This window comes from Zingiber officinale, chromosome 1B (assembly GCF_018446385.1).
Source record: "Zingiber officinale cultivar Zhangliang chromosome 1B, Zo_v1.1, whole genome shotgun sequence".
Lineage (NCBI taxonomy): Eukaryota > Viridiplantae > Streptophyta > Magnoliopsida > Zingiberales > Zingiberaceae > Zingiber > Zingiber officinale.
The window spans coordinates 8,325,292-8,352,772 of NC_055986.1; the positions used below are offsets into that span (position 1 = coordinate 8,325,292).

At 36.1% G+C, this 27,481-nt stretch overlaps 3 protein-coding genes and 2 long non-coding RNA genes across 14 annotated transcripts; 3 read left to right on the plus strand and 2 right to left on the minus strand.

The window, feature by feature from the left end:
* Positions 1–3,049: 3,049 nt before the first annotated feature.
* LOC122049014 lies at positions 3,050–9,968 on the plus strand. 2 transcript variants are annotated; one of them, XR_006130774.1, is made up of 4 exons: positions 3,050–3,159; positions 8,293–8,502; positions 8,949–9,157; positions 9,905–9,968. It is a non-coding gene; the product is annotated as an uncharacterized LOC122049014 (long non-coding RNA). The 2 variants fall into 2 exon arrangements; XR_006130772.1 differs by having other exon boundaries at positions 3,077–3,354.
* A 1,037-nt stretch (positions 9,969–11,005) lies between these two features.
* On the minus strand, positions 11,006–14,403 carry LOC122049027. 5 transcript variants are annotated; one of them, XR_006130782.1, is made up of 6 exons: positions 14,278–14,403; positions 13,873–13,948; positions 12,970–13,208; positions 12,782–12,884; positions 12,468–12,607; positions 11,006–11,370 (listed from the first exon to the last, which is right to left on the minus strand). It is a non-coding gene; the product is annotated as an uncharacterized LOC122049027 (long non-coding RNA). The 5 variants fall into 5 exon arrangements; XR_006130786.1 differs by having other exon boundaries at positions 12,970–13,526; XR_006130789.1 differs by lacking the exon at positions 13,873–13,948 and having other exon boundaries at positions 12,970–13,526; positions 14,278–14,362.
* Positions 14,404–16,013: 1,610 nt separating this feature from the next.
* On the plus strand, positions 16,014–17,067 carry LOC122049092 (calmodulin-like protein 3). The gene has a single exon (XM_042610563.1). The coding sequence runs from the start codon at positions 16,147–16,149 to the stop codon at positions 16,780–16,782; it is 636 nt and encodes a 211-aa protein (XP_042466497.1). The 5' UTR covers positions 16,014–16,146; the 3' UTR covers positions 16,783–17,067.
* Positions 17,068–17,229: 162 nt separating this feature from the next.
* On the minus strand, positions 17,230–22,717 carry LOC122049048. 5 transcript variants are annotated; one of them, XM_042610554.1, is made up of 4 exons: positions 22,577–22,717; positions 18,943–19,244; positions 18,203–18,454; positions 17,230–17,731 (listed from the first exon to the last, which is right to left on the minus strand). In XM_042610554.1, the coding sequence occupies exons 2-4, from the start codon at positions 19,192–19,194 to the stop codon at positions 17,462–17,464; spliced, it is 774 nt and encodes a 257-aa protein (XP_042466488.1). In that variant the 5' UTR covers positions 19,195–19,244; positions 22,577–22,717; the 3' UTR covers positions 17,230–17,461. The 5 variants fall into 5 exon arrangements, with proteins under 5 accessions (XP_042466488.1, XP_042466473.1, XP_042466479.1 ...); XM_042610539.1 differs by having other exon boundaries at positions 18,203–18,457; XM_042610545.1 differs by having other exon boundaries at positions 18,203–18,457; positions 22,472–22,705.
* Positions 22,718–22,794: 77 nt separating this feature from the next.
* LOC122049104 (protein TIC 20-II, chloroplastic-like) lies at positions 22,795–23,952 on the plus strand. The gene is made up of 2 exons (XM_042610568.1): positions 22,795–22,969; positions 23,050–23,952. Exon 2 carries the CDS (start codon positions 23,163–23,165, stop codon positions 23,769–23,771), a length of 609 nt encoding a protein of 202 aa, XP_042466502.1. The 5' UTR covers positions 22,795–22,969; positions 23,050–23,162; the 3' UTR covers positions 23,772–23,952.
* The last annotated feature ends 3,529 nt before the right edge of the window (positions 23,953–27,481 follow it).

Here is a 27,481-nt window from a genome sequence, read left to right on the forward strand (position 1 = left end):
GTTTGGGGGGAAAAGTACTTTTGCATTTTCTACCACCAAGAGGCAATTCAAAGTAAGAAAAGAGCAAGTAAAGTAAGGTTTTTCATTGTAAAGTCATTTTTGATTTCTTTTGTAATCTTGTTTGCGTTTCTCATTGTGTTCTTTTAAAAGACTTCTCCACCTCTAGAAAGTTTATGAGAAGGGGAGTGATTATAGTGAATGTTATAGCTGGTGTGGACCATTGGATTAGTCATCTCAAAGAGATGGATACCAAGTAAAATATAAGTGTAGTGCATATGGAGTCAAGTTTGAATCAAGGTTTCCGTTGCACATTCAAACGACAAGTACAAAACAAAGCCGAGAAGCGATCAGAGTTATTCACCCCCTTCTACCTCACACAAGTCCTAACAATAAGTAAATGAGAGAAAAGATAAATAATCCATCTTTCTTTACGAAACAAATAACAAAAAGTTTTTTGACAAATTACTGAACCGCATAGGTAAGTTTCTAAAATACTCAAATCACGTATCGTGATTTTAAAATTACTAAATCACGTACTTAATACTATTTTTCCCCCTATTACAGTTCCCAACCGATTACTACAATATAACAATCAATTTGGGATACTATCATTAGCTCAATAAAGTCCCTAATCAAACTATAGCAATCGATTAAAAAACTTATTTTATGTTCAAATAATCACTGCTCTGAATATAGTGGATCAATTTGATATTTGAGGTCATGGATATAATCAGGAAACTATACAAAGACATGGTACTTGGATACACTATATTGAGAATAGTGATTTTTTGAACACGAATTGATTTAATTTGTAATAAAAAAAAATCACTGCTCTCAATATAGTATGTCAAATTAATATTTAAGAGTATGCATTTAATTAGAAAAATTAGACAAATACATAGAAGCTAGTTTTATATCATTCCGAGTATTTTAGGTCCATCAATTAATTTTAACCTAAATTTAGTCGAAACCAACCGATAGATCTAATCCAGGCCAAAATCGATTGATGGACCTAGAGAGTTCAGAATAATGTGAAACTAGGTCTTATGTGTTTATCTAGTTCTCCTGATTATATTTATGCTTTTAAACATCGATTTGACATACTATGTTGAGAGTAATAATTTTTTAACATGAATCATATTTTTTGATCTTAAAAAAAATAATTGATTGCTACACTGTAGCTTCGATTCGAGTTGAAAAAAATCATTGTCGACCAAAATTGACTTATAGAGCTAGAGAACTTGGAATAATATGAAATCATATCATATGTGTTCATTTATTTTTCCTAATTATATTAGTGTCCTCGAACATCAATTTAGTACATTATATTGAGAACTTGGAATAGAGCTTTGTTCCATATCATTCCAATCTCTTTAGGTCCATTAGCCTATTTCAGCCAAATCTAGGTCAAAATGACTGATGAACCTAGAGAGCTCAAAATAATATAAAATCAGATCTTATGTGTCTGTCTTTTCTCTTGATTATATCCATGATCTCAAACGTTAATTTGACCCACTATATTGAGAACAATGATTGTTTCAATACAAATCGAATATATCCTTGATCTCAAACGTCAATTTGGCACACTATATTGAGAGCGGTGATTTTTTCAATACAAATCAGATTCGATTTGTATTAAAAAATCACCGCTCTCAATATAGTGTACCAAATTGACGTTTGAGATCATGGATATAATCAAGAGAACTAGACTGACACATAAGATTTGATTTTATATCATTCCGAGCTCTTTAGGTTCATCAGTCATTTTGACCCATATTTGGCTGAAACAGGCTGATGGACCTATAGAAATTGGAATAACATGGAACGAAGTTCTATGTGTCCATCTAATTCTTCTAATTATTATATTTGCACCCTCAAATATCAATTTAATCAATTTAATATAAAAATATATTTTTTAATTGATTGCTATAATGTAACAATCGATTTGGTACTTACGCTTATAAACAGTATCACAAATTGATTACTATACGGTAAAGAATGGTAACCGAGATAAAAACGATATTTGAATACAGGATTTGATAACATGGTTGGATAATTTAATTTTTGAATCTGTCCTCCGAGCGAAAGTAAATTGACAATAAAAGATGAAGGGAAAATTTGCATGCCCTAATCAGAAAATTTTTTTTACATGCAGTCCTCATTGATAAAAATCTTTATTTTCACTTCCCAGTCAAATATAATCAATATTAATTTACCTGATTACCTCTGATATTTTTAGATATAAAAAGTCTAAAAACAAGTATAATTCTTCTTAAATTCAGCACATTAAATTAGAATCTAGTATATTTTCTATCAAATTGAGCACGATTTTTTTCCACCTCAATTGGATGAAAAATATATTAGATTTTCTTTAAATGATGCTCAATTGGATGGAAAATATATTAGATTTTCTTTAAATGATGCTGAATTTTGGAGAAATTATATTAAATAAGAAAAAAGTCGTGTTCAATTTGATAGAAAATATACTCGATTCTAGTTTAAAGTGTCGAATTTAACAGAAATTATATCCATTTTTAGACTTTTTGTATTTAAAAAATATGAGGATAATTTTGATAGAAAATATACTCGATTCTAATTTAAAGTGTTGAATTTAAGAGTAATACTCATTTTTGGATTTTTTATACCTACAAAATCTGAGGGACAATTTGAAAGTCGTGTTCAATTTGATAGAAAAATATACTCGGTACTAATTTAAAGTACTGAATTTAATATGAATTATACTCATTTTTAGATTTTTTGTACCTAAAAAAATATGATGGACAATTTTAATAGAAAATATACTCGATTCTAGTTTAAAGTACTGAATTTAAGAGGAATTATATTCATTTTTAGATTTTTTTTATATTTAAAAAAAATTTAAGAGGTAATTAAGTAATGATATTTATACGAAAAAATTTAAGTAAATAAAATTTTACATACAATAAGTGAAAATAAAATTTTTTAGATATGAATTAATGCTTAACATTTGCATATAAAATTAACATTATGATTAGGAATTTGTCTTTTAGATAAAGATTGAACCGAATTAGAGCTGCTTCTTTTTTTTTTTTAAATCGATTTGACGGCTTTGATTTCGAATGGTATTTTGAAAAGAGCCCTAACGATCTCTCTTCCTCTCGCCTCGAAGATTCACTCAAGGTATCATTCGCTGTCTTCTCTTTGCCAAGCTCTTCTCAAACCTTTCTTCCGAAATTCTTTATTTGATCTTCTTTTTCAAGTACGTTTTGTGGTTTCTCTGAGCGAGACGGCCAGGCGAGTAGGTCGGGCTTTATCCAATATTTGGTATCAGTGATTTCAGTTGCAGGTCCAAGTAGCGTATTTGTTCTCGACAAGGTGAGCTATCGACTCTGAAGTGTAGCTATGAACATATTCTCGATTATTGCTAGGGAGAAGGAGGATATGGTTTTCTTTTTCATTTTTCTGTTTCCACTTTCCAGTAAGTGGGAGTGCCTTGGTTCTTCGTACAAAATAAAGGCAAAAGAACTATTTTTTACACTGCCATCTTTTCTGTTCGCCCTTCTGCTATATCATCTGTTTCACCATCTGTTATCTTGACAATCAGGGATGCATTACTTGAACGTTCTATGATGAATTTATGAATCACCAGTATAATGCTAGCTTGAATAAGATTCTTTTGGCTGAAACATTTATTAGGTTGCTAATTTGTTGGATTTGCGATTGAAATTTAAGATAAGGAGAATAGAGCTTCTGAGACCTCATTCTGGTTTGCCAATTGATTTGGTTGGTACTGCCCCTTTGCTGTAAGTTGGAAACCTAAGGATTGATGAAGACTATGCTCCGGAAACTTCATTCTGGTTTGTCAATTTGTTGGGTTTCCTATCTCTGCAGAAGCACTAGCTCACCAAACTCTGAAACTGCTGCAAGAGGTGATGGCTCCTGGCAATACACTGAGTGTCCCACTTATTCCTTGATGCCTATTCAAGGTCCATCTCCTGTGTGGAATATTTGAATCCTTTCTTTTGTTTGTCTTTGTTTACCATTAAGCCCAACTGATTTTGAGGCTTTTTTTTCATCACATCTAATGTTTACCATTAATTCAATCTGTCTTTTCGTTATAGCCTCTAATCCAGCTCTGCAGAATCCCCTATTGTAATATGGTAAACACCTTGGCGATTGTCTTCAGCTAATAACTAAAATGTTGTTACACACAATAGTGGTGGAAGTGGTGCAAGACCATGACCTCCTTGACTATTTAGCAGCAATATTTTCTGGAATGGAAGTTCGTCACAGTTTGGAAGTAGTGACAAAGTAATGTCTTTTGCCTCTCAGTGTGTGTGGGAGAGTTCTTTGTTTTCTTGAACTGCAAGAGTTACACAAGTAGATTGAAAAAGAAGATTCAAAGTGAAGCTTTTGCTTTCATGTCGTTGATAGTTGCAATTATCATGCTTGGAACTAGATGTTTTAGTAAACCCTTACATAATACTTGTTCAGGGCCAATAAAATTTTTATTGCAATTTGACATCAGTTACATTCATGTGTCAGCTAATAAAGTCTATATCCAGTTTGGAAGACTTTCTAAGTAAAAAATTAACTGTATTCTGCTTCAGAAATCAGTCAATGTAGAATTTTATCAAAAATGAATGATTTAGTGGCCTATTTATAGCAATTGAATAAACCTAATCAGGATAATCTTATTGTAATTTTACACAATGTTTCAAGTTTTTGTTAACTTTTGGAGCATATATTTTGATGAGGCATATGTATTGCAATAGGAAACTCTGCCTATGATGAATTAAGCCCATCATGGTCGGTCCCAAGTCCGGATAAAGGAGGAGGGTAATCTGTTTTTAAATAAAAAAGAACACTTGGTTATATTCAAAAGTGGAAATAATAAATATCAAATTGAGGGATAGAAAATTTTATAAAGATTGCAAGGACATCCTTGAAAAAAGCTTAATTAATCAACATAAGTTAGTAGTTTTAGATATATGCTCTAAGTATAGTATTAATAAAAGGAAAATATATACGACTCCTAAAATTAAGTGATAGAAGTTAAAAAATGAGAAACAAGATATATTTAAGGAGAAGATCAGAGTACAAGCATTAGAATGACATGAGATAAGATGATATCAAAGTTGAAAATAATAGCTAAGAGTATACTCGGTGAGTCAAGGGGACATGTACCATCAAGTAAGGAATCTTGGTGGTGAAAAAAGAAAGTACAAGAAAGAGTGAAAGAAAAACGAAGGAATTATATATTTGTAAGAATGTGAAAATTTTTAAAAATTATACAATAGTCAAGATAGATGCTAAGAAAGTAGTGAATGAAGCAAAGAATGATTATATTGAAAATTGGTAACAAAAGAAGGGGAAGGAGACATTTATAAAATAGTCAAAGTGAGAGAGGTGAAGACAAAAGATTTTATCCAAATAAGATGTATTAAAGATAAATGTAATAGGGTACTAGTAAATGATGAAAAAAATATAAGAGCGATGTAAGAGATATTTTCATCAACTTTTGTAATGAAGGTTCAAGTGACTAACTTAGCTTAGGTAATTTAAGTAGACCAAATGAGTATAGAAATTTAATTTTTTTTATCGTATAAGTCAAATTTCAGAAGTAGAGCAAGCTTTAGATGGGATGCAAATGAAAAAGTCATTGAATCAGATGATATTCTGATAGAGGTATGGAAGTGCATAGAGAAACAAGATATTTAATGACTTAGAAAATTATTTAACATAATATTGAAAATAAAAAAAAATATTAAATCAATGGAGGATAAATACTCTAGCTAGTTCTCTTATATAAACACAAGGGAGACGTTCAAAATTGTACAAACTATAGGGGTATTAAACTAATGAGTCATACTATGAAACTCTTAGAAAGAGTAATAGAAAAAAGATTAAAGAGACCATGGTGACCGAAAATCAATTTGGGTTCATACCTAAAAGGCTGTCAATAGAAACTATACATCTTCTCAAGCAATTAATTGAAAAGTATAAGGAGCAAAAGCAAAATCTACATATGCTATTCATTAATTTGGAAAAAACTTATGATAGAGTCCCAAGAAAAATTATATGGAGAATTCTAGAAAAGAGAGGTGTTAGCGTAAAATATATTGAACTAATTAAGGATATATATGAGGATGTAGTGAAAGACTTCGGGCGGATTAACTAAAATATTTCCACTAAAGATAGGGTTATATCAAAGATCAACTCCTTATCTTTTCACACTAATTATGCGCAAACTCACGGGACACATTCGAGGCACAATATCATGGTGCATGTTTACATATGATATTGTTTTGGTAGATGAGACACGTGAAAGAGTAAATGCTATACTAAAATCTTGGTGGGAAACATAGAGAGATGTCTTACATAAAATACAAGGAGAATAGTTGAAATGGAGGAGAGCGTCGGGTGTTTTATGTGATCGTAAAATACCTCTAAAACTTAAAAAGAAGTTCTATAAAATGACGGTTAAATCTATTATGTTATATGCCACTGAATGTTCGGCTATGACTCAAGAACATGAACAAAAGATGACAGTTGCAGAGATGAAGATGTTAAGGTAAATGTGTGGACATACAAGGATATACATAATAAAAAATGAGAGTATTAGAGAGAAAGTCAGAGTTACATCTCTTAAGGGAAAACTCCAAGAGACACGTTTAAGAAGGTACGAACATGTACATAGATAACCAATAAATGTTCCAGTTAGGTGATGTAAAACTATGATAAATATGTAAAGTTGGTTAAAAACAATAAATAAAATTTATTTAAGTATAGATGATGATATAATAGGGGATAGAACCTAATGATGTAGAATGATTCATATAGTCAATCTTATCTAGTGGGATAAAGCTTGATGGTGGTTATTATTGTTATATGTATTGCAATAGGAATTATCCGCCACATCAATTTAATTCTGAATATTATGCATTTTTAATACAATGAATGACATGGGATGAACAAAGAAATTATATAAGAACAATTTCATTTTTCTAGTAGTTGTTTACTTTGATCTTGACTAATATATAGGTTAGGGCATGCTACATCTAACCTCTTTAACTAGGCCTAGTTAACTAGTTCAAAGGTTAAATCCTTTAGCTAATAATTATAAAGCTGTCCTTTGTCCATATATTCCATGTAATGAAGAGCTGCATGAGTTTAAAATGGGGCAGTGCGATTGTAGTGCTTCAGCTTCCTGCACACTGCCCTTCCTGATGTTGCGTCTTAATTATTTAATAAACACCCTAGAGAATATATTGCATACCTGCCCTCACCTATTGAGATTCCATCCATGCATGCATATCTCTTGCAACTCCTACTTGGAAGAAACTAGGTGTAGCTTATGTGTGCAAGAAAACAAGAGAATGAGAATCCAATGTTGTACACTGGTATACAAGTCATGGTAGAAATCTATGTATGTTCTATACAATTGATAGTCATTTCCACATGTGGAATTGCTATTGGTGTGGTTGATATCTATGGAGTATCAAATGTCATCTCATGTGATAGAGGAAAAGCTACTATCCATCCCTGTGATATAACTTTGGGTTATTTCATGCTTTCTATCTATACTTAGCCAGTAAACTCCAGTAAATTATTTAGATGTTCCAGACTTGTAATTATTTCTTGGACTTGCTATGCCTAAGTCAGAATTCTTAATTAGGAAGACAAAAATAATCCAAAAAGTTTGATGCATTTTAGGTACTTGATATTTTATCATGCCTACTTTGCATGCCATTCATGTAAAAAAATTACTGGAGGCTAGATGCCTCTAGACAATGTAAATTATGTTAATTAACAATGTTTGTTGTAATAGAATCATGGGCCACAGCATAACATGTCATGAAAACATTTAAAGTTCATATATTTTTTTTAAAATTCAATTATACTGTTTAGCTCTTAAAAATAGAGGCAAACGGTTGCAAATGAAGTGATAAATAAACATGAGAGGTTCCGATAGGTAGGTATGTACATTTTGTTTATAAAGATGCATGCACCAGTGCACTCTTTTTTTTCTTTTCGATTTATTCTCTATTATTTATTTACCTATGTTTTTTTATGGTTACATATATTCTCTTTCTTTCTGGGTGTGCCAAACAAACTCTCCATATCTTCCTATGTATAATAATTTTTTTTAAAGGAAACAAAAATTAGTACTTGTTGAAATAGTTAACCTTTCTTCATCCTCTCCACCATCATCAGTATTGGAATATTTGGTGTTTGGTACAGGAAAACCTGAATGTGCTATTCACACAAGTTTGAACTAATGCACCAATTGGGTTACATTGTTCCCTGCAGGACTTATCCAGCCATGCCTGGCACATGAAAATGAATGAGCTGGAGCTGTACCTGAAGCTTGCTACAGATCCATTTATCACACTAAAGTAGTGGAACAATGACATTCTGTACCAGCGCACCAGTACTCTCTATCCACCACTGAGCTCAAGCAGTCTAAAAGATAGGTGTCTTTTAACTCTAACAGACACAGTGCCAGTGATGTTTGACAAGGTAACTCCTATTCCTGAATACTTTTGAGTGTGCCCCTGCAACGAGGTTGAAATATGCATTATTGATTGAACATTGACTGGAAAATATTACTACAATTGAGGCTTTCAAGGATAAGCCTTTTTCCCGGCAACAGTTTAAGGCAAGTGGATAGCTTACACTTGCATAAATGTCATGAACTCATAATTTTTTCCATTCATGGAAGAACTCATATCATTATAATTTTTAGATGAAAATAAGTAAATATAGCACTTGCAAGTGGCATCTAGATCAACACATCATGACCACTTTAGGTTCCTCTCTCTTTCTACATAACCTACCTTTCCCCGGATTCAACTCTGCAGCCTGCAGTTCCAATCTAAATTCAAACATGTGCCTCTTTCCAATATACAAATCAGTTCATTCTGTCAGCACATAAATGGTCTTTCATAATCTTTGTCAAATTGCAGCACCATATTCCCTGATATCCTATGAGATGGCATGAGGTCATTTCCTTGCTTCAACTGGAGACATACTTGGTGATCTCACACTCCTGCTTTTGAGCTCATGGAATCACTTTAAAGCATTAGGTGAGCTGCTAGGTTCATGCACTTCAGGCATGCGGCTGAGCACTTCCTTTGATCCCCAGAGCAAAGATTGGATGGAGGCAAGTCAAAAGGTAATCCACTTTTTGTTGAACAAATAATTCATTCAAGAGGTTCCCGATTTAGAGAATAACTCATCAGATTTACTCACCATGCAGTGGCTCATCCACTTGCTCTTTATTCAATATACTCTTACGTATACCCAAAAAAAAGTAGATTCCAGTTCCTATGTCAGATTTGAGGCCTCTTATCATTTGCAGCAGTATAAATGGACCTCCAATTCATCCACGCAACCATCGAGCCACCGCTAAGGAATAGGACCATTCAAAACCTCTCTGTCGTTAGTAATGTCGAGGGATCCTCTCGTTGTAGGGAATGTGATTGGTGATGTGTTGGACCAATTCGTCCAAACAGCAAATTTTCGGGTGATGTACAACAAGGAAATAACGAATGGGTCTGAACTCAAGCCGTCTGTAGTGGCTAAAGAGCCAAGGGTTGAGATCAGAGGCCATGACATGAGGACCCTTTATACACTTGTAAGTACATAAAACTTGTAGCATTGCATGTCAAAAAAACAGTGCCACGGACCATATTAGGGATGACAGAGATTTTGCCATGTCTGTTCAACCAACTTAAAGTGGATCCAGATAGTCAAAATTTGATATGCAAACTAGGTTTTCTTCTACTTCTGGGTTTTCCTAATAGGTTTTGATTATTTAACTATTAGCAAGAATCTGCATCTAAGACATGGAAGTATTAGGATTCAGAAGTTATAATATAGTAGAATTCATTTTTTGATTGCTTTGCCTGTGTTTGAGAAGGTTATGGTGGATCCAGATGCACCAAGCCCCAGTAATCCAACAAAGAGGGAGCATCTTCATTGGTGAGATCAAAACTAGAAGAAAGATTTCCAAATTATCAAAAGGAAGAAACTAATAGTTTTTTTTTTTTTTTTCAGGTTGTGAGTGACAGACATCCCAGAAACAACTAATGCCAATTATTTAGTCATAAAGGCTAATAAATTACTGAGAGTATGAAATTACTAGTTACATTGCCATATTTATCTGAACACATTAGAAGAATGTTTCCTATGCGTCATCTTACCAGGAAATGAGATTGTTTGCTATGAGAGCCCCCAGCCAACCGCTGGGATTCATCGATTTGTGACCCTGTTGCTGCACTGTTCTTCAATTGCCAAAGGGAGAATGGCTGTGGTGGAAGAAGGTAAGAATTTCATTAATTAATCAGGTTTCAGGGAATCAGAAAGTTTTATGCATTCCCGTCATTTTTTTCTTGAAGGTACTAATCTTAATCTGTCAATGGATGGACTTGATTGTGAAGTTGTCAAGTATTATGATCATTCAAGGAGACAGCATCCATGCAAGTTTTACACATATTATCAACTTTAATTGTCATTTCAGATACAATAATTAAGCTGTGTTTTGATGGTAACTAATCTCTCTATGAATAGGTTTGTCTCTACAATATTTTTGTGTGGAAGTGTGTTGCATCTGATTCAAGAAGGTTATACTTCAAGTTATTGTTCTTACTTTTTTTTATTAATTAAGAATTTCTAGTAGTCTCATGAAAGAGATTTATGTAACTATGGTTATTATGAATTAAGCACACCTACTTAATGGTCCTACTTATTAATACTAGGGGTAAAAGACCTTAAAATGCCTATAATCTAACACTAAAAGAAAAACAGTGATTAGCCACTGAAACTATCGCTTGCAAGTTTTTTGGTCGATAATGCATTTAACGATGGAATTTAATTTCATATATAAATTCTGTCACTGACTTAAGAATTAACTAGGAAAAACATGATGAGATCACTAATCATATATAAATCCATCCCTTTTCCATATACAGAGAGCAACAAAGATGAATAAACAAGAAAAGCATGGCAACTTCAAAAGGTATAGCTAGAAAAGTTAATCAACGAGAATACGAAAAATGTAAGTGTATACATATATTTGATACATTTAAACATACAAATATTTTAGTTTGATGGTTCACTAAGAAACTCAAAAGACCTAGGGAAATCCAGAGGAAATTAACAACCCCAGACGATGCAAAATAGAACATAAAAGAATGAAGAAGATGTAGATTGCTGCTTGTTGGGAGATCAAACCCTTAATTTTCTGCTGTTTCTTCTTCCCCATGCCTTCTCAAATTTCCTCCCCTTGGACCAGACATAAAGCTTTGTGTGGCTGTGTTGCACACCGGGAGCTTTGCCGAAGTGCTTAACAGCTTCCCTTGCATTATTGGGACCCCTCAGGAAAATCTAAACATACAGAACAAGATTGGTTGGAACGCAAAAGATAAATTGAAAGTGAGGAAGTGACAATTAGTAACAGCATTCAGTAAGTTCTAAAATGATCATCCATAGGGACTTTTTCTCAGATTTGCAAGCAGCAACCAAAGTAATCAAGTAGAGAGTTTCTTTCAATAAACCAAAAACCCATCCACACAAGGCTCTAGAGCATTCAGCAATATTGAACAAATCAATTAATGCAGCGATACATAAATGTTAAGATGGTACAAAAGGATTTATTGTGATTGATGAAGCTCAAATGTCTAGGCATCCAACTGTCCGGGGATGTTACATGTGAGCCTTCGAATTCTGTGCATGGAAGCTATTATGTTGAGATGCGTTCTTAATTTGTAATCAACTTGCATAACAAGCATTGCTTCTTTAGACAGTGAAATCATGAAAAGGCGCATTTAAATTAGAGAAAACTCCTAAAATTTTTGTTTATCTTGCTTCTGTTTATACAAAAACAAAAAGAGCAAATTCACAAATATATTCAACATATTAAGATTTTAAATAAGGGAAACACAGAGGATGCATATCAAATCCCACCCTAGAAATATGGCTATACGATCTTTAAAGATTGACAATATTTACAAAATTATTTAAATATTTCAACACTCCCCCTCAATCTGGTGCATAGATGTCACACATGCCCAACTTGTCTAAGAACTATGACATCAAAACAGATAAGCTTGAAATTTTGAAATTTCACTATGATATTAAGAAAAGATCAATTAAACAAAAGTGCATTACACAAAAAATAGTCTTTAAAAATCAAAAACATCTACAACCAACAAAGCACTTACCTTATGGCAAAAAAAAAAAATGGAAGCAGAGTTGAGAGATAATATATAAGTAGAAGCTTAGAAAAATCACTATAGGAAAATAGACATAGAGGAGAAAATGCCAGCAAGATATGAAAGAGATAATTAGATGACTTATCCAAAATGCCATAAATTTATATAGAGAGAGATCGCAAGATCCATTTAGGAGAAATGTATCATAAAGATTCAAAATTACAGAATGAATAAAGCAAAGCAAGTTTAACATGCTTTAAAAGAATATACCTTAATGGAAGTTTAGATATCTGCTAATGGTGATAGAATATGTTCATCGTTAACAAAGTTTTGAAGATGCCAAACATAAGCTTGAGGCGTGTCCATATGACAAGTAACAACATTGTACCAATCACGTTCACGAATCTCAGCTGAAATATCCAGAAACAAACAAAACTCAGACATATTGAGCAGAAAATGTAAGTGGTAGTATGCTTCCAAGAGGGCAAAATCATGCCATTTTAAGTTGCATGATAAACAAACGAAGAAACAAACTGTTTTTGGAAGATTATGCAAGTCAAGATGAGCATAAGGAGGATTCTTACCCTCCATCAACAATTTCATCGAGGCAAAGAAGGATCAAATCCGAGTTTTTAAGGGTTGACCCTTTATCTACATTGTTCCTTAAAAGATGTAATACAATTAGAGCTGCATATAATATCAAAATTAACAAAATCATTTTGTATGTTTTACGAGTTGATAAACAAAAAGACAAAGTTGAAGGTCAACAAACCTAAGAAGAATTGTTATTATTATGCGCTACTTATCAACACCTTGAGGGTCTTCAGTCTCTTGGGAATCAAAACCATACCCGATCTTCAATCGACTGCTATACCGCCTAACCCCATCTTCTACCACCTTGACCCGACCTTCCACCAACCGCTTTAATGTCGTGACCCAATCCCTCAATTCTTGATTCTCTTGTCTTAATGCTTGCACTTCAGTAGATGAAGAACTCAGACGACCCTTGAGCTTAGGAGTAGACATCAAATAGAGGAAAATGATGAAGCAACAGAATGTCCAATTGCCTCAATCAAATAAGGCTCTATGATAGTACGAGTTGTAATAATTTGGAACAAAATTATTTTTACATAGATGTACTTTCACAGTATCCTTATCACGAAAAGTTGTATTTCTACATTTGCAATGAGAACACGGACAATGTAACTTGTCAACATCCATTCAGTTTGGATGACACTTAGCGAAGTTTACAAACTCTTCAACTCCATTAAATATTCATCGGTTATAAATCCATTAGTGCATCCAAGCTTTATTCATATTCATTGTAACCTAAAGAGAAATAAATTTACAACATTATTAAAAGTGTAAAAAAAAAACATGCATATTGTTAAAACATAAACTTGTGAGCGTAGTCATGTGAAAGTCCAGCAAAATTGAATAACAAGTTACTTTTTGTTGTAACTCAATAAGAAGCAAAGCTCCGTGACCATATGCTAGTTCATAATATACTTTTGATGAATGTGTAATTATTGATAAAGCTACTGTTCATGATGTAGATCGAACTACTTGACAGTCCTATAGTCCGGTGAAATAGCAATTTAGCATATGATAAAGTGTAGTTCACAATGCACATTGATCTCACACAATAAATTTTGAAAATATCAGATTAGCAAACCTTAAACAGTAGAGCTTGGTGCCGAGATAATCCTACTTGTATGCAGCAAATTGTTAACAAACTTGTCTGATGTGTGCTGAGCAATTCAGAAATCATTTCCATCCATTAATTTATGTCATTTGGAGAAAAAGAAGGATTCCGGAGAGCAACTGGGAACTATACAACAACTTCTGCACGCGCGCTCGACCAGGGCTGCACGCGGCCTGGTCGAGGGCAGGCGGCTAGGTCACGCACGGCCTAGTGACCTCACTGCGAGGCCGCAGCCGAGATCGCGCCCGGCCTCGCGACCTCGCTGCGAGGCCGCCGCCCAGTCGCGACCTGGCCGCGCCACGGCGAGGTCGCGACTCGGCTGCCGACACATCGGGTAGACCGTCGGGGGAGAGGGAAGAGGGAGGAGAAGCGAACCTGAGGAGAGATCAGCGTTAGGAGATCGGTAGAGAAGCAGGCGGGGAGATCGGCGTGAGGAGATCGGAAAGAAATTGGGAAAAAATTTGTGAGGAATAAATTAATTAATTTATGGATGGATTTAAAATTCGGTCCCAATTTATTGACGGAGCGGAATAATTCGCTAAATTTAATTATGAAATAAATTTTTATATCGAAATTTAATTTTGTCTGACAATTTTCGAAATAATTTATTAAAATATTCATAGTTTTCAACGTGCTGATTATGTCATTTATGTCTCTGACAAAATGTATCAAATATATTTTTACCATCAACTCTTCTATGACATTTATAATAGACTTTTTTTAATCACTATTTCAAAAATTAATAGTCATATATATGATTTACTTCTTTCATATTAATCCTGAAACGGATTGATGAGAGCACTAGAAATGAATGTATTCATCTTTTACCATCATATAATGGACTTTCTCATAATAAGTGTAACCATACCCGACTTAAAAAATCACAGTTCGATTCTATCAATTTTAATTCCCAAAATGTCTTCAACTTGTCTAATTCCTTGAATTGTTATTCCTGAAATTCTCTTTAAGCTATCTATTTTCACACTCTTCGATTGCAGTGGCACCGTAAACAAGCAATGTAAGTGGTTTATTGATTCCTCTTGATTTTTTTATTTGATTCATTTAATATATCACACTTTCGCCTAATTCATTTCTACTCAATTTCTCTCTAGTCACCGACTTTACAACACCTACAGCGAATATGTCTAACCCTTTCGCCTTGAAATTCTCTCTAAGGAGATGATTCCTTGTCACACTCGAATGACGGTGGCACCATAAACACACATTGATAAGTTGTCTAAGAATGCACTTTAATATTTTTCCTCATTCGATTGAGTAAGAATCGATTTATTTTATTGGTGCACTTGCGTGAGACAAAGTCGACTTTTACACAACTTAATATTTTGGTGTATTAATAAATCTTACCAGTGTTTGGTCACGATGTCATTGCAATCGGAGAGTGTGAAAATTGATGGCTTGAAGAGAATTTAGGAGTAACGATTTCGAGCAACGGATTTTTAAGTTAGGCCAAGATGTCACGCACATATTATGTGAGATATTCTATTATAGATAATAGAAGAGTTGATAGATAGATTTGAAATATTTTGTAAAATATGAGAGATATAAATGACTATAAAAATTTTTTTAAGGACATAATAAGGATATGGTTATAATATTAGCGATATTTTAATGAATTATCTGAGAATTTTCTTATAGTTTAAAATCTTAATCGGCATGACAATTTCATAGCATTGTAGAATAAAGTCAACCATCATTTAACATTTTGATACTAATTTTTCTTAAATAATAATTGTAATATAATAATATGCAACATTAGTTGAATTGATCATAATTATATCTCCTTCACTCCCCCACCCACAGCACAACTCATTCCCAGTTCATCCTCACTCTGTCGTCATCTCCACCGCTCATCTCCTTCCTCCCGATCGGCACGGACCGTCGGATCCACCCACTATCCATAAACGCCGCCCCAACCATCGGCGTCCTCCTGTCGTCACGTGCCTGTCCACCCTCCGACAGAAACGGACCCCGCAATCTCGATCCAACCGCTGGATCCGGACCCGGCGGCTCTCTTCTTTTCTTGGAGCGCACCGCTCCCCGATGCATCCACCCGATCCGCTTCCAACGGTCGAATTTTATATCTGTAACGCGCTTTCTGAAACAAGGGCGTGGGGGCGACGAAGACGACGATGACGCGAGCAGAGCACTGGTTTTAAAAGCTTCGATCGAGTCTCGACCTTCTCCAATTGGCAATTGCATCTCCAGTCTCTTGTTTGAGCAACAATGGAGCTCGTTTCGATCCCATTTCCGACTCTGTTCGTGAGGATTTCCCTCCTCTGTCATCATTTCAATGCCCTTCTCCGCCTCCTCTTGCCTTCGTCTTGGTACCTGTCGAAACCGACGCCGTTGTCTTCGACTAGTATCTCTACCGAAAAGGAAGCTTCCTCCGCCACATCACCTGCCGAACTGAAGCGGGTCTTCCAGATGTTCGACCGCGACGGCGACGGGCGCATCAGCAAGCAGGAGCTCTGCGACTCGCTGGAGAACCTAGGCATCTACATCGCCGACGCGGATCTGGAGGCGGTGATCGAGTGGGTCGACGTGGACGGCGACGGATGCGTGGACGCGGAGGAGTTCGCGGCGCTGTACCAGGCGGTGATGGAAAGGGAGGCGGAGGAGGCGGAGATGCGGGAGGCTTTCGAGGTGTTCGACCAGAACGGGGACGGGTTCATCGCGGCGGAGGAGCTGCAAACGGTGCTCGACTCGCTCGGGGTGGCGCAGGGGGGGAGGACGGCGGAGGAGGAGTGCAAGCGGATGATCAGCAAGGTGGACGTCGACGGCGACGGGAGGGTGAGCTTTGGCGAGTTCAAGCAGATGATGAAGCGGGGAGGGATCGCCGTGGCCGTGAACTCGCAGTAGCCGGCGGCGATCCGACGATTTAATTAATTAGACGGTCAATTGTAGATAATGGCGAAGATGAAGAAATTAATGGAAAACAAAAAACAAAAAACAAAAAAGAATTCGTTTGAAAGAGAAGAAAAACGAAAACTTCATCCTTTTTTCCCCTTCTCGAGTGAAAACTGAGTGTTAATCTTGTTTGCTTGGCATTGAAAGCTTATTTTTGGAACTTCTGTTTCTTTTATTTTTAAATTGGATGTGTAATTACAGTGTTGATTTGAATACAAAGATTGATTTTGAATAAAATACTCCTAAGATTCATAGATGAATTGACAGTGCTAGGTCAATTCACAAACAACATATCCATCAGTGTAGTAAGAATCTATTGTACACAGTCTTGTCCTATTTTTTGCAAAAGGCTATTTTCAAAAGACTGTTTCTAAGATTCGAACTCGTAATTTTTTGATCAGTCACAAAATAATAATTTTATCGTTACACCAAGACTCTCCTTCAACATATCGCTTTATAAAAAAAAGATTCTAGTTCTTTAACTTCATGTTGAGAATACAATTTGATAATCACAGAAAAGAAGGCAAGTAACAATGGTTGTTTAGCTTTGAGGAGCACTACGAACAACAAACCATGAAGATACAATTGGAAGTTTGCGACACTCACAGAGACCATAAACAGAGCAGTTTGTTTATTCATCTTGTCGCTTGTAGTTCTCCAAATAAGTCTCCACCAGATGCGCCAGTTGCTCAGGCTTGTGCCACACCGTGGGTGTTCTAATAATCTCTCTTTCCAACCAATCTTCTCGGTACTTCACTTCCTTCCAAGCTAAACTCTTGTAAAACCTGTGCAACTCGTCCATCTTACGTTTCAAGCGGATACTCGGTTTACCTCCAAAAAGATACTTGATGAAGTCCTTGATAAGACGCGTAAGATCCTCGCCATTGAGCAAGAAGATATACTGCAATACCAATCAAATAGTGTCACTGGTATGAACTGTGTTTAGAAAAATAATAACAGACAACAAAAGATGCAGGGAGATGTCAGGTAGATAATATGTAGGATTCAGAATGGTAAAGAAAAGTACCACTTTTTATATTTTTGGAAAATAGAGAATACACAGTATGTTTTTTGAGAGAGAGAAAGCTCAACCCCTTTTCTTAATCTCTCATAAAAAACATTTTAAAAGCTACAAATTTTCAACCAAATCTTCGCAGAGACTTTAGATGATGTCATCCACCAATTAACCTGTGTTTATCTAAATCAAGCCCAAAAATTGATTGTGTTTATCCAAAAAATAACTGAAACAATGATAATTGATGCAAATATGTTGGACATTTAGACTAGAGGCCACAACACAGAAAAACAAATATAGCAAAGATTCACGTTAAGGCTGTTGACGTAGTTTTACAAAAGAAACAAGAGCGCTTACCAGTAACACTATACCCAGAATCGCCAGAAATACTTGCACGAATTCATCAAATTTTCCTGCAAAACCTTCATCGTCTGGACCATTGGAACCATCACCCCCACCCCCACCCCCACCCCCACCCCTTCCAGATATTCCATCATCTCCATCACCATAAAATTGTTTTTGCCGTTCCTGCTGTCTCAACATATCTTGCACTGTTAATTCTCTCCTAAAACTTCCAAAAACTTTCTTCAGAGATTCCCATGAAAATGGCTGCTTCAGATTTAAAACCATTTAAAATATGCCAAAATGAATCATCAGAAATATCATCTTAAATGCAATCACTAAGAACTATTATCTCAGAAAATAACTTATTACAAACACTCTCTGATCTAGAATGCATAGTTTTTTTTAACATGGTTTGCACAAAAACTCTTAAAGAGTTCATCAATATTCTTGTTATATTAACTCAAATTATGAGAACAAGTACACAGAGCATGGTGTGCATATATAACCACTGATTGATGATCTATGTCTTTGTGAGAAGAGAAAAAGAATAATTAGAAGGTGCAAAATTTATCCTATTGTACGGATTATAAAGAATTCCTAGTTAAGTTTTCTGTTATAGTGAGCCAAGAACAGGAGTGTATGCTATATGACATGCTTAAATTTGAGGCTTTCCTGTGTTTGAATCAGTCAGGGTTTATCTATGTCATAAGGTACATTGTTTAATAAAATGAAAATCAAGCAAAGATTCCTACCTCGTCTCCCCCAGTAGAGTTCCCGCTTCTCCCAGATGCACAAACTCGAGCACACCTTTCACTCTTCCGTGCATAATGCACCAAACTGGGGTATACCTTCTGTCGACAGAAACCAATATATGGAGAGGCTTGCAAACATGTAGGATTTGAGTATAAGGTTCTAGATAAAGAGAAAAAGCTCCTTCCACTTCTCGAGTTGGGCCCAACAAGAGAACCTTGACTAGGGCAGGAAATAGATTGAAGGCAATTCATTATTAACGAGGTAGCAAAAGTCAATAATCTCCAAACAAGTCAGCAAACACCTGTAAAATAAAATTTAGGATGCATAATACACACCTAAGCAGATACTTCCAGCATGAAAGGGAAATTTTCTTAAACTACAGCATTCAATGCAATCCATAAAATTTTATCATCTAAGACAAGCTTTAGATCAAAGGGGATATATTATAATCCATTCTCTAACAGTGCTCACAATACAGCATATAATATTTCATTATAGTGTCCCATTCGAAAGTTGAAAATATGTGGTTTGCTTCATTTAGAAACTAAAGGAACAGACTTTGGGCACTCCTAATTTTATATAGTTCATACTTTCCAGTGTAAAACCAGCAATCAAAGAGTCGATCATGGACAACAGAGATGGGTAAAGAAAATAAGGTGAGAGCCGCTCATCATTATCTTGAAAACTATCATTCATCACAAAAGCTGGACTGGTACTATCCTTGATCAAATCGACAAAACAATGATGTTTGTGCACTTTTTTTCTTTCTTAGAAGATCAAGAGAAAAATACAATAATTCTTACAAAAATAAACAGTTAATTTAATACTAAACATAGTGGGGAAATTGGTAAAACCACATGCTAAAACAAGTGATGTACAACAATGGAGAAGTGAAAAAATAAATAAATAAAAACATATGGTTTTAAAATGAACAAAATATAATTTTGATATCCTGCACACCCTTACATGGGCAACCATTGGTGACAGCCTACGTGGCCACCTAATGCGGCTTTGATCTAAATTTTTTAATCTCTCTCATTTGCATGCAATAATTCTCTTCTCTCTCCTACATGCAAAGTAGTATTGGTTTATAGAAACCAACACCAACGTTAGAGCTGATATTTAAAGACCAGCTCCAACGTACTAGTCTTTAAAGACCCACACTAGCACGTTGGTGCTGGTATGTATAAACCAACACCAAAGCAGCACCAACAGTTGGTGCTGCTTTGTGCACCATCTAGCGTGCAAATCGGCACCACGTTGATGCTGGTTTCTGCAAACCAGCACCAATGTTGGTGCTGCTGGGGTGCTGGTTTGTACAGACCAGCACCAGCACTTAGTGCTGGTCTTTAAAAACCAGCACGTTGGAGCTGGTCTTTAAATATCAGCTCTAACGTTGGTGCTGGTTTGCATGCAGGAGAGAAAAGAGAATTAGAAACTAGCACCATTTTGCATGCATGAGAGAGAAGAGAATTATTGCATGCAGATGAGAAAGATTAAAAAATTTGGATCAAAGCCGCATCAGGTGGCCATGTAGGTTGTCGCCCATATAAGGGTGTGCAAGATATCAAAATTGGAACAAAACATATGCTAAATGTTTGTGCAAGCACATGTGAGAACAAAGTTTAGATAGCAAGCCATGCAAGTAATTTTACATAAATGATATTAAACCAATAATAAGATATTAATTTCATACATGCAAGTAAAACAAATACTGAATATGCAAAAAGCTTCATAAAATTGTAGGCCAAAATTGTGGAGGTTATTCAAGAAGAGGCTAATTTGAGATAATGCAAAATTGTCAGCTAGATCACATTTTTATCCCACATACCAATAATACTCTTATTCTCTTCAACCAAATTAAGCATTTCAATTAGTTATCTTTAACACAAATATGAAGCTCTATCCAGATTCAAACTGCCTATGTCCAAGTAAATCTCAAGAGAAGTCTGATTTAAATTCATGCTCTAAACAATAAATTGATATCTCCTTTATACTTGTCTCATCTCTTGTCAATGAGAAGGCTTATCCTTCTCAATTCTTTCAAATATGTAGATATCTAGTAGATTGATCATGAAATAGATCATTCATCTTCTTAACGGATGTAGTCCTACATATATTAAGCAGGCGTGGATCTAAAAATTGGAGTTGCTCTTGGTGAGCCAAATGATGATTAATGTGTGTGTGGAATGCAACAGATAATTTATTGCTTGATCACATTCAACATATTCAAACTGACTGCAAAATATTAAGACATCTATACCGTATACATGAGCAAATAAGCCACTTTTAAAGCAAAAAATATATGGGAGTTAGTTTGCAAGCAACCATGACCTAGCACCAATATGCAATAGAAAGAGTACACCAGTGCTCTTCCCCTTCTCTACTACACAGTGAGTGGCAAAGGTTGCCCTTCATGGGTCCCAATTTCTCATTTCTCCTCTTCTCCTCCCTTTCCCATCTTTCCTAATAACAGAACTCTGAAATACATGAGGAATGCCATACTTTCTGTTCTCTACCTACCATGAGAAAAGAGGTTGCTTGACACACTTTAGCAGCTGTTCAGTTTCAGTATGTACCGAGAAAGCTCCCTTATCACTCTTTCCCATAGCTCCACCAAACAGCATGAGTCTTCCCACGTTCACTAGCCCATACAATGCTCCTGTGCAAGAAGAGTTATTAGAGGCTTCAGCTCAATGTTCATCGACCCTCACTTGCTGTCTTAAGTGGTTTAGCATACCATCCGGGACATATTATGCTTGAAATACATGTAGCTGCTGCCCTTGCACAGTAGAGTTAAGGAGAAGGATACATTCCAAATTAAGCTAATATTAATGTAGCTCCTTTTCTAACCCAAAGAGTGAATGGCACAAGTCCAGTCATGACTGTTGCTGAGTACAGAAACGAACGACAGACCTTGTCTCGAGAAGGGGCTCTGACAATCCCAGCTAAAGGCCATCAATAAAGTAATATAGATCGATGGAAAGTTTTTCGATCTACTCATCCAGCAGAAGCAGCAGAAGCAGCAGAAGCATCAACCTACCTATTCTTTCCTCCGGTGATGAAAAATTGGGTAGGACCATCCTATTCAAGCAGGACTAGAATCAAATGGCACTGAGGCTAGGGTTCATCGGATAATGAAGAAATGTGTTTAATAGGGCGTGAATAAGTTGCAAGATGATATACACAAAACTCAACTGCCGACCAAAATTGCCATCTCTTCTGCATGCATCTACTTAGAAAAAGTCCTAAAGCCCTAAAAGGTACCTCATTTGAACCTGATCCACATAAAAATGGCTTATCCAGTATAGAATATTCAATTTCTCACCCCAAACCAAATATGTAATGAGTAAACCAATAATTTTGTGCGATAAAGATCATTGAATAGGTTTCAATCTGATGTCTCGTTGATAGTAGTTTAACTTCATGTTACTTTTCATGATTCATGAATACAAGGCGTGGAGAAAAAAAGAAAATCTTCTCAATACTGTGTGGACTTGAAGTAAAGAACTAAAAAGGATTCTTAACCAGGAATCTTCGTCACTGGTGGAACAAGCGGCGGTGACAGCAGGATCACCGATGGCGCACCAAGGACGCGCAATGAAAAAAAGCAACAGGAGGCAAGAAGCACACCTCGACTAAGCCGGTCGGAGAAATACGGTGGAGCTGGAGCCACCAGGTGGCGGAGCTCCCAGGTCTTGCCGACGTCAATGTGGCCGAGAAGCCGAGAGCGAAGCAGCGAGATAAGCTGGATTTTCTGTCACGTGCAACGCACGATGTCTTAAAACAAATGTTTCCTTTCTCTTCAGAATTAGGGTTAAGTCACGTGAATTGCACGTGATTACCACTGAGCTCCTTCCGGCGGGAGAGATCACAGAGGAGTGGATCGGGTCGGCATTTGGAGAGGTCCGGCGTCGGACGTCCGTCCGGTACTAAGGAGGGCTCCGCCGAGTTGCATATGGCTTGGGCGGGGCGAGGTCAGGCATCCAGCGGCGTCCGGTGACGGGGGAGGTGAGGTCGCGGAAGGTAATCAAAATGCCCATAAAAGAAATTATTTATTTATTTATTGCAAATAATTATTTGTTTACACTGCTTCAACGGACAAGATCTTACGTCTAGCATCATCCAACGGCTGAAGAAGATCAATTATTTATACCCCGGCCGCCCCATTCCTTTCCCTAATTCTAAAATCTTGCCGACGAAGGACAGCTACACAACAATGGCGACGGCCCTCGCCCTCCTCCGTTTCTCCCCTCTCTCTCGTCTCCACAACCACACCGCCGTCTCTCCGCCCTCCTTTAACCTACATCTCCGCCCCTCACCGGCCTCCCGCCGTCCTACTGCCGTCTGCATGTCCCGGTCCACCGTCCCAGCCACTGACCGCCTCGTCTCCGCCCTCGCCTACACTCTCCCCTTCGTCGACTCCCTCCACTACGGCCGTTTCCTCTTCGCCCGCGTCCCCGCCGCGGCCGCGGCCGTCGCCCCCATCCTTCCACTCGCCGCCGCCTACCACTCAGTCCCCTTCGCCTCCTTCGTCGCCTTCTTCGCACTCTACCTCGGCGTCGTGCGCAATCCGGCCTTCAGCCACTACGTCCGTTACAACGCTATGCAAGCCGTCGTTCTGGACGTCTTCCTTGCGCTCCCCTCCCTCCTGCAGCGGGTGTTCGGCACCCCATCGAGAGGGATAGGGTTCCGGGTCTTGGAGATTGGATACCACGCCGTCTTTGTCTTCTCGATCGCTTGCTTCGTATACTCCGTCATCAATTGCATCCTTGGGAAGACGCATTACCTGCCTATCGTTGCGTCTGCGGCGGAGCGACAACTTTGAGGTTAGGCATCCCTGAAAAACTTGGTGTCTTCTCTATAGGGAATAGCAACAATCTCAAATTTGTGCTTTCTGTGTGTGTTTGTGCTATCTTCTTGTTATCTTTCAGCAGCCTAAGTTTGTAGATGTTTACCTTACCTTTTGGAATAAGTCTTTACATATTAAACAACAACTTTGCCATTCATGAATCACTTGCCATAGCCCATAGCAGTTGAATTTCTTTACAGGTTTACTTCTTACTTCCTTCCTTATCTAACAGTGGAATGAGAATGAGAATATTGGAATTTGTGTAGATCTGAAGACCAAAATTTATTACCATCTCTTGCTTTTGGAACCATTACTGCATCATTATATTGATAGATAGAACATTAGGAGCAATAAGTGAGGATGTAATACTGAAGCTAAGCTTATGGTGAGTGTCATTTGCTCATTTGAGTTCGGGTCAATATGATCATCGTTACACCGGAATCAGTTGTTCCATTGAGAACTAATGCTTTGTGAATGTGTACCACTGCAGTCGAAAGTAGACAATAGTGCATTTACTTAAGGCCGTGAATTATGACTTGTTCAAATGTTCAGGAGTTGGGCTTTTTTAGATGCTAAAACTAAAATTTGCATTTGGAGCTGTTTTTCATGTATGTTTTACACACTATTTGTATGCACGATTTAGGTCTTCACAGGTATGTTTCCTTATATATATGCATTGGGTGGGAACGTGTTATGAAAATTTGTCTACCTTCATCTTGATATGCATTACTTACAGATTCGAGTAGGATGTGCATGATCGTTATTACTTTTGTAGCATCATCAACCAGTTGGTTAGAGTTCCTTATGGTCAGATAGTTCACAGAGCTGCATATTTACTGTTAGGAAAGATTAGTCTTCATTAGTTCTCGAACATAATTGTTATTTTGCTGGTATTTGTTTAGATTAATTTTATAAAGAATTGTATTGAGGAAGATCATGCAACCTCAAACAGTTGACACTTCACAGTGTTAGTTTATTTTTGCTTATAAAGTTGTTCCCTTGCACACACGGGAAGAATGAAGAATGTGGTGTTAAAGTGAGAATTGAGAGAGAAACTTTGTTGGTTATGCGAACAGTGCATAAGGAGGTGGTGTAAAAGACATTATGAAGTCACAACATAGGTTGTTTCCAGGTATAGGAATGCAATACGAACAATGTAGACTAGAAATTCAACAATAAATCTCGCCACATTCGAGCCAACAACATATATAGTGCTGGCATAGGAATCTTTTGATCTTTGTAGAGGGCTTCATATAAAATTCACACTAGACGAGGGAGGTAATGCATGTAGGTGCCACCACAGACAGTGTCTCACTTACCACGTAGTGATCCTGTTCACCATGCTAGTGCCGCAGTTAGGCGACTATAAAGTACCATTTTGTGTTTAGGCGACTATAAAGTATTTCAGATTTGGACTCGGGCAACGTGTTCGGATGCGTCGCCAGATTCAGGTGACTTGTCTGGGCACGCATGACAGGTCTAGACTCATCGTCGGACCCAAGCGACGGGTCCAAACTCGTCGTCAGGCTTAGGCGACACGTCCGGACTTGTCATCGGACTTAGGCGACACGTCCAGACTCGTTGTCAGACTTGGACGATGCGTCTAGACACATGGCCTCCGATGACGTGTTCGACCTCCAAAGTTATCGCCAAATAGAATAGGTTTTTTTTAGTTTAGGATTTAATCAAAACTTTGTTTAATAATTTTAATCATGATTGAAATAATTTAAATAGATTTAATTAATGCTCAATAAAATTATTCTATTAATTTAATATATATTTAAAAATTATTATTATTTATTTTTTAAATAAATATTTAGATTAATTTTTTAGTTAATATATTTTATAGTATTTTTTAAAAATAGCTTTTATTTGATTTTTTATCTTTTAATTAATATATTATTTAATTATATATAAAAATAGTAAAAGAAAATTTCAACTGCTTAAGTTGTAGGCAGTTACAACAGTGGTTAGTAATTAATGATAAAAAAAAAAAAAGTTGATAATGCAGATAAAAAAAATGATAGGGAGATTTTTTCGGTAAAGAGAGAATGATAGGTTTTTATACTTTTGACTTGACATTGATGTGATATATTGGAGATTATAAAAAAATCTCATAAAGAACAATGAGATTGGGGGTGAGAAAAATTCGGTAGAACATTACATTTTAGTAATTTGGTTTGGTAAATTCGGTTTTCAATTTTTTATTAATTTGGTTTAGTTTTAAAATTTGTAATTTGATTAAATCGAATAAAAATATCAATTTGATTATATTTTTTTAATTTAAATTTGATTAATTTAATTTTAAAATTTTAATTAATTCAGTTTTTAAGGAAAATTCGGTTGGTTCGAATAAATTTTAATTGGTTCGGTTTTTGATTTATTTGACTCGATCTGTTTGATTTTAACCCAATGCTGATGCTGCATGCATTAATATTTAATACTTATGCAAGGAACTAAGTAATGGACGTATACATTGGACACATTGGATTGAAGGTCTATTATTAAAAGTCAAATTTCTAATTTCTATTTAGGCGACAAGAACAACGTTTTATCCTCACGATCTATCTCAAGTTAACCATGCCATCCATTTTTTTAATTTATTTTTAATAGTTCATTTGCAAGCTGTTAAAACATAAGATATCTATCTTTCGTCAGCATTGTCCTAATATGGTTTTGGTTGCATCATTCATTCAATATCTCCATTGCAGTGTTGTAACTGTGTTGCCACCTTGCCCGAGTTACTCGTCTAAACAACTGTGTAGATAATGCCATTTAAAAAAAAAAAAAAAGTGAAACCGACCTCCTGACCTTGGCCTCACAAGATTTCAGAGGAAGTAAATCACGGTTAATACTGGGCAGAATAGGTGACTGGGGGTCGAAGGAATTTTTGGCGCAGCAGATCAGGGTTTTATCTCTGAGTGTAACTGACGACCTTTGACTCCACGATTTCATTGACAAGCTGCAGGTACCTTACCAGTTGATCCAGCCATGTTTCATCAACAAAAGGAGGAATGTGATTTCCGTGCATCTACATATTTGAGAGGCTAGGAACAAATGCAAAGATAAACATTTTATTACTTAAAACATTTGCAACAGTAGTAAGGCCAAGTTAGGAGTGTCAAAAAATGAATCCGGTATAATGATTCGTCAATCCGATCAGTGTCGACAGAAAAAATATCAAATTGGAATTGAGAGTTTGATTTGGTTAGATTGGACAGGATAAAAAATTTAACTCGATTTTTTTTTTTTTTTTGGATGGGATTGAGTTCAGATTGATTTTATTTTATTTTTGGATCGAACTGAGTTTAGATTAATCAGAATTACATTGGTTGGAGAGTAAGATGAGTAGTTTGTATCTTTATTTTCATTTTAAAGTTTTTCGTTTTACTATTTTTCTTTAATTAAAATATTATTATTATTATGTATTTTAAATTTCTATTTATTTATTTTATTAAAGAATAAAAGCATAATATACAAAATTACCAGAGATTTACCAAGCCATGTATTTGGTTTTGCATATTAGCTAAAAAACAGATATCAATTTTAGAATTGATCAAATTATGAATCCTTTCTCATTTTCTTTCCAATAATACCTCCCGTCTTTTTATTTTATTTTTTTCAAAAAACTTAATTTCCCAACTCTATTCTTTCATCTCTGTTTTCTCTATCGTCGGAGCATTGAC